Genomic DNA, 19117 nt, shown 5'->3' on the forward strand with positions numbered 1-19117 from the left:
TTTTATTCCATCTTTGGTGATTTTTAATGAATGCTGAGGCTTTTTAGGCTGTGTAGCATGGCTGCTTTTATGTTTTTTAACCTGGCAGTGCTAGTAATAAACTTCACAGTTCTAGTAATAAAATACTGCCTGAAGCTGTACTGACAACAGATGCCAGTGCTTGAACTTTGCATGTTTCCTCAATATCTGATGACACATCCTGATCGTTTTATCATTTACTACTAAAAATATAATTCTGAATGGTCCTTTAATTTGAGTACAATACCTTTAACCATATATTTCAAAATGTAACACTGCTGAAATGACAAAATCATTTAAAATGACTGGAAAGGCTCATTTATTCTTTAGATTTAATTACGTTACTTAACATATTTAAACATCTGTCCCTCCTAAAAGGAACACATTTGTAAAGTAAAAAAATAATAAAATACATTAAGCCAGTATTTAAAAGCCTGTAGAGAGCCAGTATGAGTGGTTTTTGATCAGAAGAGAATTAAGAGGCCTATACATTCATACATACATACATACAATACATTACATACATACATGATTAACGGAGAGGACTGTAGCATCGAGCAGAGCAAAGAAAGAGAAGCAGGAGCAAACACAAGGCCAAGCCCTAATCTTTACACAATAACAATAATAACAATAATAATAATAATGATGATGATGAGTAATGCTGTAACTGCTGTAGTATTTAGGTATTGGTTATGGAGTAAAATCTTAAGTTCATAAAGCTCAAAATAAAGTATTTTTTAAGGAAACTGAAGGTAAGAGTTGTGTTGGTCAGAAAACAGAGATGAGTGAGTTATGTCTGATAGGCTGCAGATTCTCACTGTATTAATTTACCATCTTTAACCCTCGATTTAATGCAGTAATATCAGAGTCAAAAACTACAATTTTCATCCAGTAACATCTGTAATACCAGCTGACCACCTCGCCCAAGAACAAAGACACTGACGGAGTTCACCCACTGTCCACAGCCGGAACTGAGGCTTTCAGACAAATGCGTAAATTTTGTTCGTTTTTATTTTCACAAAAAGTTTTATTTTATTTGGATCCATTTTTGGACAAACTTTTTTTTTTTTTTGTTCAAATCCATTTTTAGACAAACACTTTAATTTAGTTCGGATTCATTTTCAGACAAATATTTAATTTAGTTTGGATCTATTTTCAACCTTTTTTTTCAGATCTATTTTTAGACAAACGTTTTAATTTTGTTCAGATAAATTTTTTACAAAAAAAATAAATAAATAATAATTTTTCAAATGTCAAATGTTTAAGTTTGTTCAGATCTGTTTTTGGCCAAATGTTTGAATTTGTTCGAATATATTTTTAGACAAATGTTTAAATTAAGTTCAGATCCATTTTCAGAAAATGTTTAATTTGTTCAGATCCATTTTTGGAAAAAAATTAATTTAGTTCGGATCCATTTATGGAAAAAAAATACATTTAGTTTATGGATTTTTTTTTTTTTATTTCAGATCAATTTATAGGAAAAAAAATAATTTATTTCGGATCCATTTATGGAAAAAAAAAATTAGTTTAGATCAATTTATGGGAAAAAAATTTATTTAGTTCGGATCCATTTTTGAACAAAATTTAATTTAGTTCGAATCAATTTTTTGGAAAAAAAAATTATTTAGTTTGGATCCATTTTTTGGACAATGTTTTAATTTTGTTCAAATACATTTTTTTAACCAAATGTTTAATTACTATTGGTCGGATCAATATTTTTGGACGAATGATTAATTTTGTTCATATTCCTTTTATGTCTGGTAGATATAAATATTCCCATTGCGTCTGTTTACCTAATTTTACCCTTGATTTAAAAGATCAGGCAGAGAGATCCTCATTATAATGCAAATTTCACCCAGTAATACCAGTTAATCATCATTCCAGAGCTCATATGGAAAGAGCGACAGCGCTGACGGAGTTCAGCCATTGTCTAACAGCCGTAACAGAGACTTCTTACTGTTACTGAAGACCTGCAGACAATGAGCTGAAGGTCAACCAAAGGTCACTCTCAGTGTCCTGTTAACAGCGTCCTAATGGAGTCGGTAAGTATACGTTACTGAAATGTGTAAATACACTTAAATCTTCCAAAAAAAAAAAAAAAAAAAAAAAAACCACACACACACACACAAAAACCTCCAAAATAAAAGTCTCTTTACAGAACAAAAAAAAAAAAATTCACTACGTACTTTTAATTTGAAATACTGGACTATTTGTGCATTTACCAAATTTCTTGGAGATACATGGTTTTGTCTTGATGATGATGATATTCAGAAATGTTCAATAACCAAATACAGAAAAAAAAAGAAAAAAGAAAATCAGTGACCACAACGTTACATTCGTCTAAAAATCCTGAACATCAGTAAAATTTGCTAAACATTCACTGAGCATTTAGAAATGTGTGTGGATTATTATATTTTATCATTTTATTTTTGGACAACACTGATGTCTATTCTTTTTCAACTTTGAAAGGGATGGACTAAATATATAGAATCCAAAATTATTTGGCTGAAACAGTGTAAAACAAAATGCATTTCCAGCATTAAAAAATCCTACTGCATTTTGTTGGCCTGTTTGCTGGGATGCTACAATGTTTACTCTTCAAATATTGCATTTTAAATTAAATTGTGTAATAGTGTAATTAATAAACAATAGATTTAGGATATTTAATTTGTGTAATGGTGCAAAAATTGGCAAAATTAATGAAAACGAAATTTTTGTTCGCTTTCGGGCAGATGTTTAAATTTAGTTTGAAACCATTTTCAGCCAAACATTTAAATTTGGTTTGGATTCATTTTCGGCCAAATGTTCAAATTTTGTTCAGATCCATTTTTGGCCAAACATTTTAAGCTTGTTTGATTCCATTTTTCGGCCAAATGTTTAAATTTTGTTCGATCTATTTTCAACTAAATGTTTAAATTTTGTTCGGTACATTTTCAGCCAAACATTTACATGTTGTTCGGATCCATTTTCAAACAAATGTTTACCTTTTTTAGGATTCATTTTCTGACAAATGTTTAAATTTTACTCGAATCCATTTTTGACCAAATGTTTCGAATTTAGTTTTGGATCCATTTTCAGCCAAAAGTTAAAATTTTGTTCGGATCCTTTTTCGGACAAATATTTAAATTTAGTTTGGATCCATTTTCGGCCAAATGTTTAAAATGTATTAGGACCCATTTTCTGCAAAATGTTTAAATTTTGTTTTAATCCAGTTTTGGACAAATGTTTACATTTTGTTCGGATCAATTTTCAGACATTTTCGGCTAAACGTTTACATTTTTGGACAAACGTTTTAATTTTGTTTGTTTTCATTTTTGGACAAATGTTTTTATTTATTTATTTTTCTTAGGTTTTGTTTTTGGTCCAATATTTAAATTTTGGTGCATATCTAGTAGTTTATCTTAGTGGTTGAAACTTTACACAGTAGGTTCTTATATCAGCCAACTTTCCTGTAGCTTCAATACTAAAAAAGTATAACCTGAAAAAACTCTGTTTCCTTCGGCATCAAAACAAAACCCCACATTTTTCTCCTCACTTTACTGCAGACGTTTCATCACATTCTCTTTTTCTCTAGACGTGAAAAGGGATTAAAACTCCACTTTAATTAATGTGTTTGTTTTTTTATAGTGTATTATTTCATTAGCATCTCATCACGGGTATTACTTTAGCTAAGATAGATTAGTGCAAGATACAAATATACTGAATTACTCAATATATAGTTAGGTATATGCTGTACAATTACTGTACATTCCCACAAATACTTTTAAAACCTAATCACAGCGTCGTCCAACAGGGAAATAAAGCCCATCAGGAGAGCCTGTGTGCTACGGTTCAATTCCAGTCCCGGAGGACTGATGCTCAGCACACAGTTAGTGAGTTCCCTGCTAAATTAGACCTGAAGCAGGGAAATATATATTTAATATGAGCTGAATCGAACCCTCCAGGAACTGGAGAGGAACTTCAGAGAAACACAAGATCTCCAAATGGACCAAAAAAAAATCTCATAAGCAAGGGGATTAGTAAGAGGATTTCTTTAAAAAGTCATTTTTAAGTTCTTACATCAGTTTTTAAGATATTTTTGGTTTTCCAAAAGTATCTTAGACCCTTATATACTAATCTGATATTTGTGAGGTCGGCCCTGATTGAGTTTTAAAGACACTTCGTATTAGGAGTTATAGTTATGCTGCATTCCACTGACCTCAGACGTCGTAAGGTAGGATCTAGAGGAGCCGGGAGCTGGAGTTTATAGTGTTCCAGTTAAACATTCAAATGATTTTAGACCATTTTTTAAGACATTTAACAAAAAACACTCAACAGGAACTCAACAAGAATCACTGTTCAAGTGGAACGCAGCATTTCCTAATTTTTCTCTAATTTGGATTCTCTGTAGTATTTATAAGTGTTTTATTAATGGACTGAGATGCTACAAATAAAGTAATCAAGCTAAAGTGAAGATCAGGGGCCCAGTGTTTGGTGATCTCCAGATGTACACTGTGAAAGATCACCAATTATCTCCAATTATCTCCAGTTACTTAATGCTATTTTCAGCATTTTACTGCTGTTCAACCACAGATTGATCACTTTTAGCACTTTTCACATTACATTTAAAATTCAGAACAGCTGGGCTTCTCAGGTCACCAACGTCAACTGATCTAGTGTAAATGTTTCCAAACCTTTCTAGACATTTCATTCATTTACCTTTAAAAAAATAACATATATAGCAACCTAAATGCAATACGCAGGGGGGAAGTGGAGTTGTGTGTCAGTCAATGTGTTTATATGCACTTCATAATCCGATTATAAACCTAAAACCATAAAACTGCAGAACATCAGAGTTTGTAAGTCAGTAATATGATTTTTGTGTTTATACAAAAGTAAATGGGAAAACTAGAGAAATTATTAAGCCAATAATCTGATTTTTTTCAACTTTGCAACCAGCCAATAAGTTATTTAACACATTAATCCATATTATAAACATATTAAAACTTGCAGCAGCTGTGTAAAAAGCTGGGGTCTATTTTCGCTTATGCACACACTGACAAATCAAAGAAATACCCAAAATTCTCTGGCTAAGAGTTTACACATTTGCACTGAGAAATCTAAACTAATACTCAGCTAAAATGCGATCTCTGTGTTTAGATGAACTTAGGTAATCAGAAAATGGGGAAAACTAGACAAATTATTAAGCCAATAATCAAATTTTATAAACATACATCAGCTAGAAGATGAAGCTCCCAAAGTGTTGGTCGTCATCTTGCAGCTGCTGTGTTTAAAAGCTAGGGTCTGTTTTCGCTTATGCACACGCTGACAAAAATCTAAGAAATAGGGGGTCTGTTTTCGCTTATGCACATGCTGACAAATCATATAAATACCCAGAATTCCTGGGTTACCCAGAATAACTCTGGTTAAGAGTTTACACTTTTGCACTGAAACTAGAGAAATTATTAAGCCAATTATCAGGTTTTTGCTTTGCAACCAGTCAATAAGTTCTTTAATACATCAAATCCATATTATAAACATACATCAGCTAGAAGATGAAGCTCCCAGAGTGTTGGTCTCGTCATCTTGCAGCTGCTGTGTTAAAAGGCTAGGGTCTGTTTTCGCTTATGCACATCCAAAATTCTCTAGTTAAGAGTTTACACTTTTTCACTGAGAAATCTCAACAAACACTCCACTAAAAACAGCTTTTTTTTTTTTTACATCAGATTCAGAACTTACAACTACCTGAATAATGAAGATGCCTGCAGAATTGTGTTTATAATGGGATTATGAAGTGCATAGCACTGTGGATCTGATAAAATTACCAATCTATAAGGCAGCCATTCGATTCACTTGATTTTACCTTAAAAAGCACACAGAACAGAACAGGCCTCAGAGTCTCAGACACACAGAGTGGGGAGAGGAGATGCTTTAGTCTTTTACCTTTTTCACCACTTTTTTTTACCACTTTTTTTCACCCCCTACAGTACAACAACATGTCCCACACTCCTGCTGCAGGAGGAGGCGGCTCTGGCTGCAGCTGAATGAAGATAGTAAGACTCAAAGTTAGGCTGAAAAAGAGGGATTCTGATAAAACTGGTGGTGGAGTGTCTGTCTGTGGTCTATCCCTGCACCGTGAGTTCCTGCAGCTCTTCACTCTGCGCTCTTCATCCCACCTCCTCTTTCTCCTCCTCTTCCCCTCTTTCTTCCTCCTCCTCTTCCTGGTGGTCAGGAGAGCTCGGACTTGCTGAGAGCGATGGCCAGCTCCAGATCCTCCTGCTCCTGCTGCGTCAGACGAGCCAGACGCTCCCTCTCCTCCCGCTCACTCTCTCTCTTCGCCCACTCGATCATGTCCTCCTCTGTGGGGTACTGTTCCACACACAAATACAAACACACACATATATCGATATAACTCATTAGAGATTGTATATTTCACTGGTCTTCAGTTCTGCTCCTGAAGGCCTGCTGCATCAGCCAATCAACAGGTTTATCTAGAGAGTTAAAGCAGAGAATTCAGTAAACTAGTGTAATGAACTGTGCTGGGAGCAGAACCGATGACAATAATATGAATACAATATGCAAAAATAATAGATAAAACAATAAAAACAATATATACCATGGTGCAGAATGAGAAGAGTTGTCATCTTCATGCATAGAGAAGTCGACAAGCAAAAAAAAAAAAAATTACGAGAACACTGCCTCAATCAATCAGTGCTGGGAAATATGACTTCCACTTTACAGGACCTTTTTAAGGTGGACTGATTCTTATTCTTGTCTTGAACACACTTATACAAAAAAAAAAGTTTTTATAATTTTAAAAAGAAATTATATACATTCAGTTTCTGAATCAGTTTCTCTGATTTTGCTATTCATAGGTAAAAGTTTGAGTAAAATGAACATTTTTCTTTTATTCTATATATATATATATATATATATATATATATATATATATATAGAGAGAGAGAGAGAGAGAGAGAGAGAGAGAGAGAGAGAGAAAATGTTCATTTTGTAATAGTTTACTGAGCTAATAAACACTTACTGCCTAAATATATTTATATTAAGTGTTTATTAGCTCAGTAAACAATTACAATAAATACAAACAGCAATTTTACAAAAAGCTTTTACAGCCCTGTTTTCCTTTAAACTAATCTTTTAAAACATCTCCTAATCTCACCTCCTAATCTGAGTTTAGTAGTTATTTCTAGTTCTCATCATATTAATCAACAGCTGGTTTGGTAAATTGCTGGTAAATGTGGTAAATCAGGTGAGCTGCTGAAGGAACTGAACATATTATACACATGCTGGCTGAGGGAAATCAACCAGGAGAAATCTGGAATCTCTACACTTTGTTCTTCAGCTTGGCTCACAGGATATAAAACATACTTATAGTTAAAAATTAGGTTTCCTTGTTACGTTTTACTGTATGTAGGTTTGATGATCTGTTGATGATCTGTTCAAATCATGTGTGTTGCTTTTCCAACTCAAGCCCATTTCACACCGGAGTTCTACTAAGTCTGTTCAGATCAGTGCACACCACTTTACCCGTGTTTAAGACTAGTCAGTAAGATCATAGAGAACAGTACATTTTAGTATTTACACTTTAAGATCCTACACTGGATACAGCAATTTTGGTGAACTGTTGAACCGATGGTAATTATGGTAATGATAATTTCCTGTGATATCTGATATTTTTCTTTGTAAAAGTTCCTCAGTGCAGCTTGCTGTGCAATACAACAACGTATTCATAAATCTATGTAAAAAGAAAGGTAACATCTTGTTTTTTCCCCCCACTTTTAGACATTTAGATTTTTTTCCTCCCCAATTTAGCTTAGCTAACTTAGCCAATTAACACACTCACTTACTATAACATTCACATTCAGGACATGGATAAAACAACTACACATGAATACAAATATGATGCTGATACAATTGTGCATCCTTAATTCCAAAGTTTTAGAAATCTAATGTGTTTCAAAAGCATGCATATTTCATTAAAAAAAAAAGAAACAGGTGATCTCTTTTACCAGATTTACATTACATATATTACAATAGTGTCACAGTACACTGTACCATATTACAATATATTCCAGCAGTAGTGTACTCACACAGATAGTGACAAATGTGATCCTAATTAAGATTTACCCTCCATCAACAATATAATCAACATATTAATAATGTTTACCTTCTAATTTAACCTCAAACTATTTTATTTGTGTTTCATGTTTTCATGTTCAGATTGCATAAACAGATCAGAAACAGAAAAATAGTAGATTTCTCCTTTTCTTACTTGACAGCAACAATTTATTACATGAAATGTTTCATTTTTCTTTTAACATTTTTAAGAGCAAGCTTTGCCCACAACTGAAACACTGCTTTAACAAATAAAAGAAGATTATGTTCTGAAACCATAAAGGAGAACTCCGGTGTGAAATGGACTTACAATGCTAGTAATAGAGACAAGCACTATCTAGACGGGATTTCTTAGGGGAGATCTGTAAAAAAAAAAATATATATATAATAATAACATTTCACACTTCTACACACAGTGATAAAACTCCTGCATCCGGACAGCAATTGAAAAAACAGGAGGACCAGTGAGTTTTTAGACTGTTTTTCTCGGTCACATGACATCACGTTCAGTAGCTCCTCCATTTCCACTCGCTGTTGTGTTTTTAACGTGGATCTCCGTGGAAACAAGCGCCCAAAGTATAACTACGGTGCGCGGCAGTGGCCAAATAGCCACATAAAAAATATTTTATTAAACGCGAGGAGACGAAACTCAGAGATGTGCGTCCGGACGGGACTAAAATTACCGAAGGACCACAGAGTTCAGAGAAAAACAGTAGATAATTCAGCCTGTAATTTTCTCAGAGGACGTCTGAGAAAAACACCTACATGATCGTTCCAGACGGGAATAAAATCACAGAGGACCGCCTGAAAAGGGCTACAGAGTTACCCATGCAAAGAAATCACTATTTTTACACCATTAACAACCTTAAAGTAGCTCCACACTTAATTTGTAGAATTCTAAGAGCCCTGAAATTTAAAACGAGGCGCTGAGAGCACAGATAGATTATTAAAAACACTGTTTATACACACAGTACCTTCAGCAAGTTCTCTAGGCATCGCCATCTCAATATTAAGTCACATTATTTTGACTAATAAGCACGAACAGATAGGGAAACATGGAAATGTATGAATATCAAAGATATTTTCAGCAACATCTGGAATTCGTGCATTGTCACAAAATTAATTTTAAGTTCCTCGTTTTAAATGAGAGGACCCTCAACATTTTACCAATGAAGTATGGAGCTACTTTGAGCTTGCTGTTAACGGTGTAAAAATAGCCATTTCTTTGCATGGGCAACGCTATGCCCCCATCATTAGCATTGTAAGCCTGTTGGGAGCATCAGCTAAAAGCTCTGTATTTGGGAATGCTGGGGGTGAACAGATGTGGACTATTCAACAAAAGTTGGTACACATCATCATGGTTCACTACAACCCAAGTCTATTTCACAATGGAGTTCTCCTTTAAATATTAAGTCCTAAAGTAATTTTCTCCCTATTTTCTCTCTATTTAGCTGTATATGCCCCTATCACTAGTGATGCCAGAACACCAGGAGGGTGAAAACTAGCACATGCCTCCTCCGACACATGTGAAGTCAGACTCCGCCTCTTTTTGAGCTGCTGCTAATGCATCATTATCGTGTATCATCACAGCACTCTCAGATAAAAGTGCAGCGACCCGGTTCTGATACATCAGCTCACAGACGCAGCCTTGTGCTGATCCACATCACCCTAGGAGTGATGAGGGGAAAGAGTACCATTTACTGTACCCACCCAGAGAGAGCAAGGACAATTGTGCTTTTTCGGGGCTCCGGCAGCTGATGGCAAGCTGCATGACCGGGATTTGAACCTGTGATCTTCCGATTAAAAAGTGAAGACTATTGACCTACTCTCAAACTATACCGTTAACTGTGTGTACAGACATTCTGACTCTGGACATTTGTAAAAACCCATTAAAAAAAACATTGAATTAACGAAATAAACGAACAATTCTGTTTTACCTCATCCATCATTAGATTTTTCTTAAGTGTGCAATTTGAATAAAACAAAACAGCATATTTATGCCAGATTTAGGACTGTGCATATATATATTTATATAGAGTGACCATGCTGAGCATGCAGTTCATTCACACAGACAGGGGGCTGGGGTTAAAAGCTACAAACATGGACAAAGTATAACATTTACATACACTTTTATACATTAAAACTTACAAATAACTGTCCACATTCTTCTGATCAGACAGACAGGCACTTTCCCAGCTTCTGTACTTAATTATAGCAAGCTGTTTTAGCCTACAATTACACCAGTGAAACAAGCATTAACTAAATTTTTAAATAAATTTTACTCTTTAAAAGATCTCAGTCATGCAGTTTTTACTAATCGAAACTCATTTCAGAGATCAGTTATTACTTTTATATCAGTAGAAACTGTGATTATAGACACTTCCACTGCATTGTTTAGTAGTACCATTTTTTTTACAAGCTCATTTCTGCTCGCTCAGACTCTGGCTGCTGATGGCCCTATAAGCACAAGTTCAAATCCAGTTCAGGCTCAAGCCCTGGTATTGCAATCTATAAGAATTTATAGATATCTGCAAGTGGATGAGGAGTTTTTACTAGTAAAATAATATACTAGTTTATCTCAAAAAAAGTTCAATTCAATTCAAAATGTAAAACTCATATTATATAGATTTATAACACACAAAGTGATCTATTTTAAGCGTTTATTTATTTTATTGTTGATGATTATGGCTTATAGCCAATGAAAACTCAGTGGCACAGAAAATTCAAATATTATATAAGACCAATTGGTACTTTTGGAAGTGTGGGCAGTGTGCAAAATCTTGCTGGAAAATGAGATTTTCCATCACTGATCATCAGTAAATTTTACATTTCATTTAAAGTAAATCAAGGGAGCAGAGTCTGGAGGAAGGGTGGAGAGACACACAGTCCAAACTGCTCGAGGTCTAGTGTGAAGTTTCCACCAATCAGTGATGGTTTGGAAAAAGAGACATGTCATCTGCTGGTGTTGATCCACTGTGTTTTATTATCAAGTCTAAAGTCAGTGCAGTTTTGTTTTCCCACAAAATCTTACAGCACTTCATATCTTACAGCTTCCCTCTGCTACTGACAACTTTTATAGAGATGTGGATTTCATTTTCCAGCAGGATTTGGCACACTGCCCACACTGCCAAAAGTACCAATTGGTCTTATATAATATTCTAATTTTGCGAGCCACTGTTTTTTTTTTTTTTTTTTTAATATACGAGTTTCACATTTTAAACTGAATTACATACACAAAAAATAAGAGAAAATGTATTGACAATAGTAAGAAATCTCATACCTAATATTTCACATCTGTAACTGCAACCAGTCAGTAACTATCACTGTGTAGTTTTAGGCTAAGATAGTTAACCATAAAGTACAGCCTCAACCCCTCACCTCTCGCCAATTTGGGTATGGGTATGAATTTATGAGTTTACATAAAATAATAAATAAATAAAACGATTAGAATTGAATTGCAGACTAAAAAAAATGACACTGTATTGGTAACTCTGCTTCAGTTTCAATGATTGACTTTTACAAATTTAAATGTATTAAAACAAATTTTATTGGCACCAATTCATCCAATTACAAAAGTGAAAATGGGCACAAAAGAGGCAAAAAGGCTTTAAAAACAACACAAACAGGAGCCCAGAGATAAAGCTGGCACCCCTATAAAACATTTTATTGAGAACTATACTTCTATTTGTAGTAGTTTATAGTAGTTTATAAGGCGAATGAACTGAAGCCGCTCCCTTTATGTGAGCATGCACCGAGAGCAGCGGCTGGGAGTCACCGGATGCAGTGGGACTGATTCCGCAGTCGGGAAGTGCCTGAGCAAATCACAGCTCAGAAAAAGGGAGGGCACATGACAGGTAGTAGGCCAATCATACAGGTGGGACACAGATGATTAGTGCATGCAGCGCGAGGGGAGGGGAGGTGAGGGGAAGTGAGGGGAGGGCGGGACAATGGACATGCAGGGTGGGCTCAAGCCTGGTTCAGAATGGTGGAAACCATGACACACGAATGAGAACAGCCTACAGCAAGCAGCCCCACCTCTACAACCACAGTCAGGGAGATAAAATACTATAACAGAGGCATTATAGGGTATATTAACATTTATATGTATATACATATTTATCTTTTCCTTCACATAACATGGTTACAAATCAGGATACTGCATTTATCAGTGGTTTAAAGCCTTTGTTTATTACTAGGTATATAATAAAACATACATATATACGCTGGTTATCTACAACAATTATAAAATACAATATATTAACAATGTCTGTTATATACAGCTCTGCAAAAAAAATAAAGAGACCACTTAGAAATTATGAGTTTCCCTGATTTTACCAAATTGAAAACCTCTGGAATATAAACGCAAACTTAATCCCGCATATAGTGGTTTCTGTCGTCTTTGGAGCAAAAAATGAGCAAAAAATGAGCAAAAGATGAGTTAATGCTAGCTGCAGCCAGGGTTGCCAGGTCTAATAAAAGCATAAACTAGCCCAATTTCACAAATGCTGAAAAAACTAAGACCAGTTTGGTGGGATAACTGCAAACCTGGCAACCTGGGTTAGAGGCAATTCAGGAGTGCAATACACAATAAGGGAAATATTAGTACTAAATGAAGTAAATAATAATGAATAAACAAATAATATAGAAATTCAATATTGAGTACTTATGCATCTCCCTCTCAGTAAATATATTACAAAACACTTAATATTACACTTATATTTTTTAGGTTGTACCCAATTAAAAACCTCTGGAATATAATCAAGAGGAAGATGGATGATCACAAGCCATCAAACCACCAAACTGAACTGCTTGAAGTTTAGCACCAGGAGTAAAGCAGCATAAAGTTATCCAAAAGCAGTGTGTAAGACTGGTGGAGGAGAACATGCCTCTAAATATTAATTTCTGAACTCTTAAAACTTTATAAATATGAACTTGTTTTCTTTGCATTATTTGAGGTCTGAAGGCTCTGCATATTTTTTGTAGTTTCAGTCATTTCTCATTTTCTGTAAATAAATGCTTTAAATGACTGATTAAATATTTACATTTGGAATTTGGGAGAAATGTTGTCTGTAGTTTATAGAATAAAACAGCAATGTTCATTTTACTCAAACATAAACCTATAAATAGCAAAATCAGAGAAACTGATTCAGAAACTGAAGTGCTCTCTTATTTGTTTTCCAGAGCTGTATATCTACATATATATATATATATATATATATATATAAAAGTGAAATGACTCCAGTGCAGTAAGTAATAAATAGCGATGCAGTGCGGTGTAGGTGTGGGTGTGGGTGGAGCTGGAAGGGGCTGAGAGGCTGAGGCTGCTGCATGGCGGCGGCGGATGATGAGGAGAATGAGAAGGTGGAGGAGGAAAGTGAAAGGTTAATGTCAGGGATGTCAGGGTTACTGCGTTTGAGGGAGGGGTGGAGAGGGGGCAGGGGAGGTGCTCACTTTGTCAAAGGTGGCAAATCTGTCTGGGTCGCGCGAGGCTTGGCAGGGGGTGGAGGGGGCGAAGGGGTCCGGCACGGCGTCTTTAGCGGGGAGGGAGGAGAAATCTCCGGAACCCTGAGAGCCGAACAGCCCGCGCCGCTGAAACGACTCCGACGACTCCGACCGGTAGATGTTCGACCGCTTTCCTGTGAGATCACACACACACACGCGCGCACACACATTCACACACCTAAATATAGCCACTACTTAACACATGTATAAAGTACTAAAGTACTAGAGACAAAGATTTGAGTAAATTTGAGTACTCTAAAATGCTCTAAATCAATAAAGTGACTTGAGTAGAAGTTGTGATAAGTGTTCTTTTTGTTAAAATGTACCATATTTTCTGCACTAAAAGGTGCACTTAAAATCCTTTAATTTTCCCCAAAATCATCAGAGCTTCTTATAATCCGGTGCTTCTTATGTATGAATTCTATCAGTCAGGTATTAAGGAGCAGTAAAGCAACTCCACTGAAGTACAGATTTATACAGGAGTTTCAGTTTAGTTCTGCTAGAGCAGTATTAGTATTAGCCACTGACCACGCTAGCGCTATCGTGGTACAGAGGTGAATATTATCAGGCTGTAGCCTGCTGCTAACCCTGGCTAGCACTGATGGAGCAGCATTAGCATTAGCTGCTAACCTCACTAAGTGCTAGCTTATTCGCTGTTCCGAGGTAAGTATTATCAGCTTGTAGCCTGCTGCAAACCCTGGCTAGCACTGCTGGAGCAGCACTAGCATTAGCCGCCAACATCGCTAAGCATTAGCTCTTTTGCTGTTCAGAGGAGAGTATTATCACCCTGTAGTCTGTGTGTTTACTGTGTTAAAACAAGGTACCTGAGACAAACCACTAGCTAATATTGCCCTGGCTTACTCAAACACTCAGGGTTCCTCAGTGTAGCTCTCTCGGGTGGTGTTAGTGAGTGAAGTACCAAAACCTGCAACCAGGGTTGCCAGGTCTAGTAAAAAAAAAATAAAAAAATACCCTGCTGCCCAAATCTGTCAAAAACCTGCTTGTCAGAAGCTTAAACTAGCCCAGTATCTAAGGATTCCACAAACGCGCAAAACTCAGTACATTTTATTAATTTGAATGGTTTGCAGTTAAACACAGTTTGCCGGGAAAACTGCAAACCTGGCAACTTAGGTTACAGAGGCAATTCAAGAACGCAATTCAAGAGTGCTGTTATGGCTGTGCCTGTTTTTTCCTGTGCTTTCTTTGTTTTCTCTTTCTCTGTCTCTGTACCTCCATGTCCCTAGGTGGTGCTGTTCTAGATGCTGTCTCCAGCCCTTCCTGGAAGTGAATAAAAAGGCGGGAAATCCACCATTCCGAGGACTTTTTGACTGGCTGTTTGAGAGAGAGAGAAGAGCTGTGTGTTTTAGTGTGTGTGCTGGTTTGGAGCTATATCTGTGTGCTTTTCTGTGTGTTGCTAGTTTAGTGCTCTTTGTTGGCCTGTGTGTGAGGCCTAACTTTGTGTTCACTGTGTTTGTGCCGGAAGGGGGTAAGTGCCATTTGTGTTGTACATATATTTTCTCCTGTTTATGGTTAGTTAGGGAGTTAGGGTTAGTTTCTGTATTTTCTTTGCTTTTCATTTGGTTAGATTAGTTAGAGTTGTGGGTAGAGTTAGAGTGGGTTTTGTTTATTATTTTGGCCTTGCTTACTCCTGGAGAGATGCCTTATTTGTTTGTAAATATTTGTAAATACACTTGATATTTGAAACGTTTTTGGAGCCTTGTCTTGTGTGTTTCTTTTTGTTAATTCTTCTTTTTACACTCCTCATTTCCCCACTATAACATTTCTGGCCTATATCCCTAGACCAGTCGTAACAGTGCAAAAAGAAAATATTAATACTAAATGAAGTAAATAAAAAAAGAATATAATAAGAATATAGAAATAATAAACAGAGTTAACAACAATTTACATTAATTAAAAAATGAGTACTTATGCATTTCCCTTTCAGTAAAATTATTACAAAAAACTACAAAAAACGGAAACATGCAAAAGAGAAAGAGATTAATTCTTCAGGACTCACCTGGTGGAGGAGGGGGTGGTCTGGTAGGGGTCCCAGTTTTGGGAGGTAATGCAGGAGGAACATCTGACTGATTCTCCTCCTTAAATAAATTTTTACTATTCGTGTTTGACGAGGCGAAAGGATCTGTACCGTTAGACTAAAAAGAGAAAAGGAGACACAGACTCAGAACCAGGCCAGAATAAAGAGTCAAGACGCAAAGTCTTGTCTCTGATTTAATAATCAGTTTATTTGCACATTGCTGTGCCATTACTTTCGGCATGTCAGTGTAATAGACAGTTTTCCTACTTTATATAAAACAGCATGTTTTGAGACCCAGTTGGCCTGCAGTACAAGTGCTCAAGTGGAACAAAGAAAGCATTAGTAATACTTTACCTTTGCCAGGCTGCTAAAATCTGCAAATCCTCCTCCAAACGACTCGTTTCCAAACGACTCGTTACCAAATACTGTAGCAAACGGATCTACAAACACAAACAAGGATTAGTCTACAACATGATCCAAACACACAGACTCATACTGGAATTTTGTTGCATTTCTGATGTTTTGAATGAGACATATATCTATGTACACTAGTGCATTTAAAAAAATATAGAATATCATTAAAAAATGACTATTTCTTATATTATATAGATGCAAAACACACAGAGTGATCTATTTTAAGTGTTTATTTATTTTATTGAAAACTCAAAAATCAGTGTCTCAGAAAATGCTAATATTACATAAGACCAATTGGTACTTTTGGCAGTGTGGGCAGTGTGCCAAATCCTGCAGGAAAATAAAATCCCATCTCCACAAACCATCACTGATTGGTGGAAACTTCACACTAGACCTCGAGCAGTTTGGACTGTGTGTCTCTCCACTCTTCCTCCAGACTCTGCTCCCTTCATTTACAAATGAAATGTAAAATTTACTGATGATCAGTGATGGTTTGGAGAGACATGTCTGTCATCTGCTGGTGTTGATCCACTGTGTTTTATTATCAAGTCTAAAGTCAGTGCAGTTTTGTTTTCCCACATAATCTTAGAGCACTTCATGCTTACCTCTGCTCACAACATTTATAGAGATGCAAATTTCATTTTCCAGCAGGACTTGGCACACTGCCCACACTGTACCAAAAGTATCCATTGGTCTTCTTATATAATATACAAATTTTCTAAAACCCTAATTTTTGGGTTTTCATTGTACTGTAAGCCATAATCAACAACAATAAAAGAAATTACACTTAAAATAGATCACACTGTGTGTAATACATCTATATAATATATGAGTTTAACATTTTGAACTGAATTACTGAAATAAAGTAACTTTTTAAAGGTATTCAATAATTATATATAGAATTCCTTCACTAGATCATCAGAGAGATCATTAGACCCATTTACAGGATTTAAAACCTTTTATGAGACTGATATGAGATACTTAAGGAAAGTTTCAGGCTTTAGGTAATGAGTGAAAGTAATGAATGTAATACAGTCTCGCTCCAGCAGAGGGCTGTCTGAACTCACCTGGATCTGAATCTGCATTCACTGTTGTTCCTCCAGGAGCAAAAGGGTCATTAGCTGCTGCTGGCACGTTTTTCTGGAGAAAAGAAACTTTATTTGAGCGCAAAAGAGTGAAAAGTGTCTCTATTCATCACTCTGTAGGTAGAAGTATAGATACTAGGGTTTAAAATACTTCAAGCTTTTTACTCCCAAAACACATTTTTCTAAAAGCCATAATGAATATAATGTTAAAATATTAAAATATTAATGTTGATAATATAATTTGGGATGTACTAGGCTATTCCCTGCATATATGCTGATTGTAAATGAATGTTTTTAGTAGAATGTAAATATATTGAAGAAGCTTAGTTGGACTGGAGTTTGTCTGGAGTCTCTGCACGGATCATCTTCATACTGGGCTACATACATCTGCTATGTTCTTGCTGCAGTGTGGGGGGAAGGATGTATGCAGGTGTGATTTTTACAATATCTAAATGTACTTTTGTTATTATATTCAAATGTGTTCCGTGAAAAGTTGCACCCAGACGAAATCCACAGAAAAAAATGACTCTTGGTATGTAGTTGTGTCTCTGTTCCAGTAGGATAATGCTTGTCCACATACTGCTGCTGTCTTAAGAGCCAAGTCAGCCAGATATATATACGGGATGAACACTATTGGATGAGCAATCTGCATGAGGAACTGCACGAGAATATTGGAGTTGCATCAGATGGATGCATCACAGGACACCATTAGGAACCTCTACTCCATACAGAGTTGTCTGGTATGCTGCAGTGTTACTCATGAGTTACACACTAATTTCGTATTTGCAGCTCAATAAATATGAACTAAAGTTGCTTAAAAGTCCAATTATTCATAGTCCGTATTTTTATTTGGGTGAGTAAAGTGCTTCCATTTATTTACAGTAAACTTAGATTTACAATTTTTTTTCTAAGGGTGAGTTTTCAGTGAATTTTCTCCAGCACTAAGGCTGGGTGCAGCAGCATTAGCATTAGCCGCTAACGGCAATGCTAGTGGGCCGTAAATGCTGCTTGATATCGCTAGACCATGACTGTTCCGGTAACCCAGGGCTCTATCAGCTAGTGGTTTGTCCCATGTAGCTTGTAAACGGAGCAAAAGCTACTGATGCAGTTAGCAGCTAATGCTAATACTGCTCCAGCCTTAGCGCTGGAGAAACTTCATTGTAAAATCACCCTTATAATGCTGTACTTCAGCAGAGTGGCCTTATAGTCCAAAAAATATGGTAAGTAAATTATTTCTTATTTATTATTCCTAGTAACATTTAGCACTGCAGTCTCCCTTTTGGATGCAACTACGTTTATAAAACTAAATACAAAAACTTTTAAAAATTAAGTCAGTCAGATTTTACATTTTTATATATATATATATATATATATATATATATTTTTTTTTTTTTTTTTTTTGTCTACTCACCGCCGGTGGATCCGACGCACTGAACGGGTCGTCTCCGGCTGCAGCCACTGAACTGAAAGGGTCCGACTCGGTCTCAGTCTTGGTTGTGAATGAAGCGTTTTCACTGCTGGAGGTAAAAGGGTCCGCTACTGCTGTAGCTTCAACTCTGGAAGAGAAGGGATCAGAACCTGCGGAGTTGTTGAGCTGGGAGGAGAACAGGTCCGGTTCAGCAGAAACTGTGCTGGAGCTGAAGGGGTCTGAGGAGGAGAAGGGGTCTCCTGAGGGAAACGCGGCTGAGGAAGACTGTTTGAAGAACGAGTCCGTGGCGAACGGATCTGAGCCTTTAAAAGGATCACCGCCGAAAGGATCTGGAGGGTAAAAAAAAGAGTCAGGAGTCAATAGTGTCTGAGGTTCTGCTGTAAAATGGCTTTAGTGGACAGAAAATTGTTACTGAACTGCTTACCTGAAACATCTACTTTAGAGAAGGGGTCGTCATCTTTAAAAGGATCACCTGAACACAAACATAGCAATTAGAATCACTGTATATCAATCCTACAATAAAAA

The 19117-nt window shown here is 36.1% G+C and overlaps 1 protein-coding gene across 3 annotated transcripts in view; it reads right to left on the minus strand.

The window, feature by feature from the left end:
• Nucleotides 1-2140: 2140 nt before the first annotated feature.
• eps15 (epidermal growth factor receptor pathway substrate 15) overlaps nt 2141-19117 on the minus strand; it is a 67825-nt gene continuing 50848 nt past the window's right edge. For all 3 annotated transcript variants that reach the window (XM_022671007.2, XM_022671008.2, XM_022671006.2), the window contains exons 19-25: nt 19017-19064; nt 18575-18921; nt 17146-17218; nt 16019-16104; nt 15647-15782; nt 13579-13763; nt 2141-6366 (exon numbers count right to left, since the gene is read on the minus strand). In XM_022671007.2, coding sequence (XP_022526728.2) covers nt 6226-6366; nt 13579-13763; nt 15647-15782; nt 16019-16104; nt 17146-17218; nt 18575-18921; nt 19017-19064 — 1016 coding nt within the window. In that variant the 3' untranslated portion in view covers nt 2141-6225. The remainder of the gene's footprint in view (nt 6367-13578; nt 13764-15646; nt 15783-16018; nt 16105-17145; nt 17219-18574; nt 18922-19016; nt 19065-19117) is intronic.

This window comes from Astyanax mexicanus, chromosome 12, assembly GCF_023375975.1.
Source record: "Astyanax mexicanus isolate ESR-SI-001 chromosome 12, AstMex3_surface, whole genome shotgun sequence".
In the NCBI taxonomy this organism is placed as follows: domain Eukaryota; kingdom Metazoa; phylum Chordata; class Actinopteri; order Characiformes; family Acestrorhamphidae; genus Astyanax; species Astyanax mexicanus.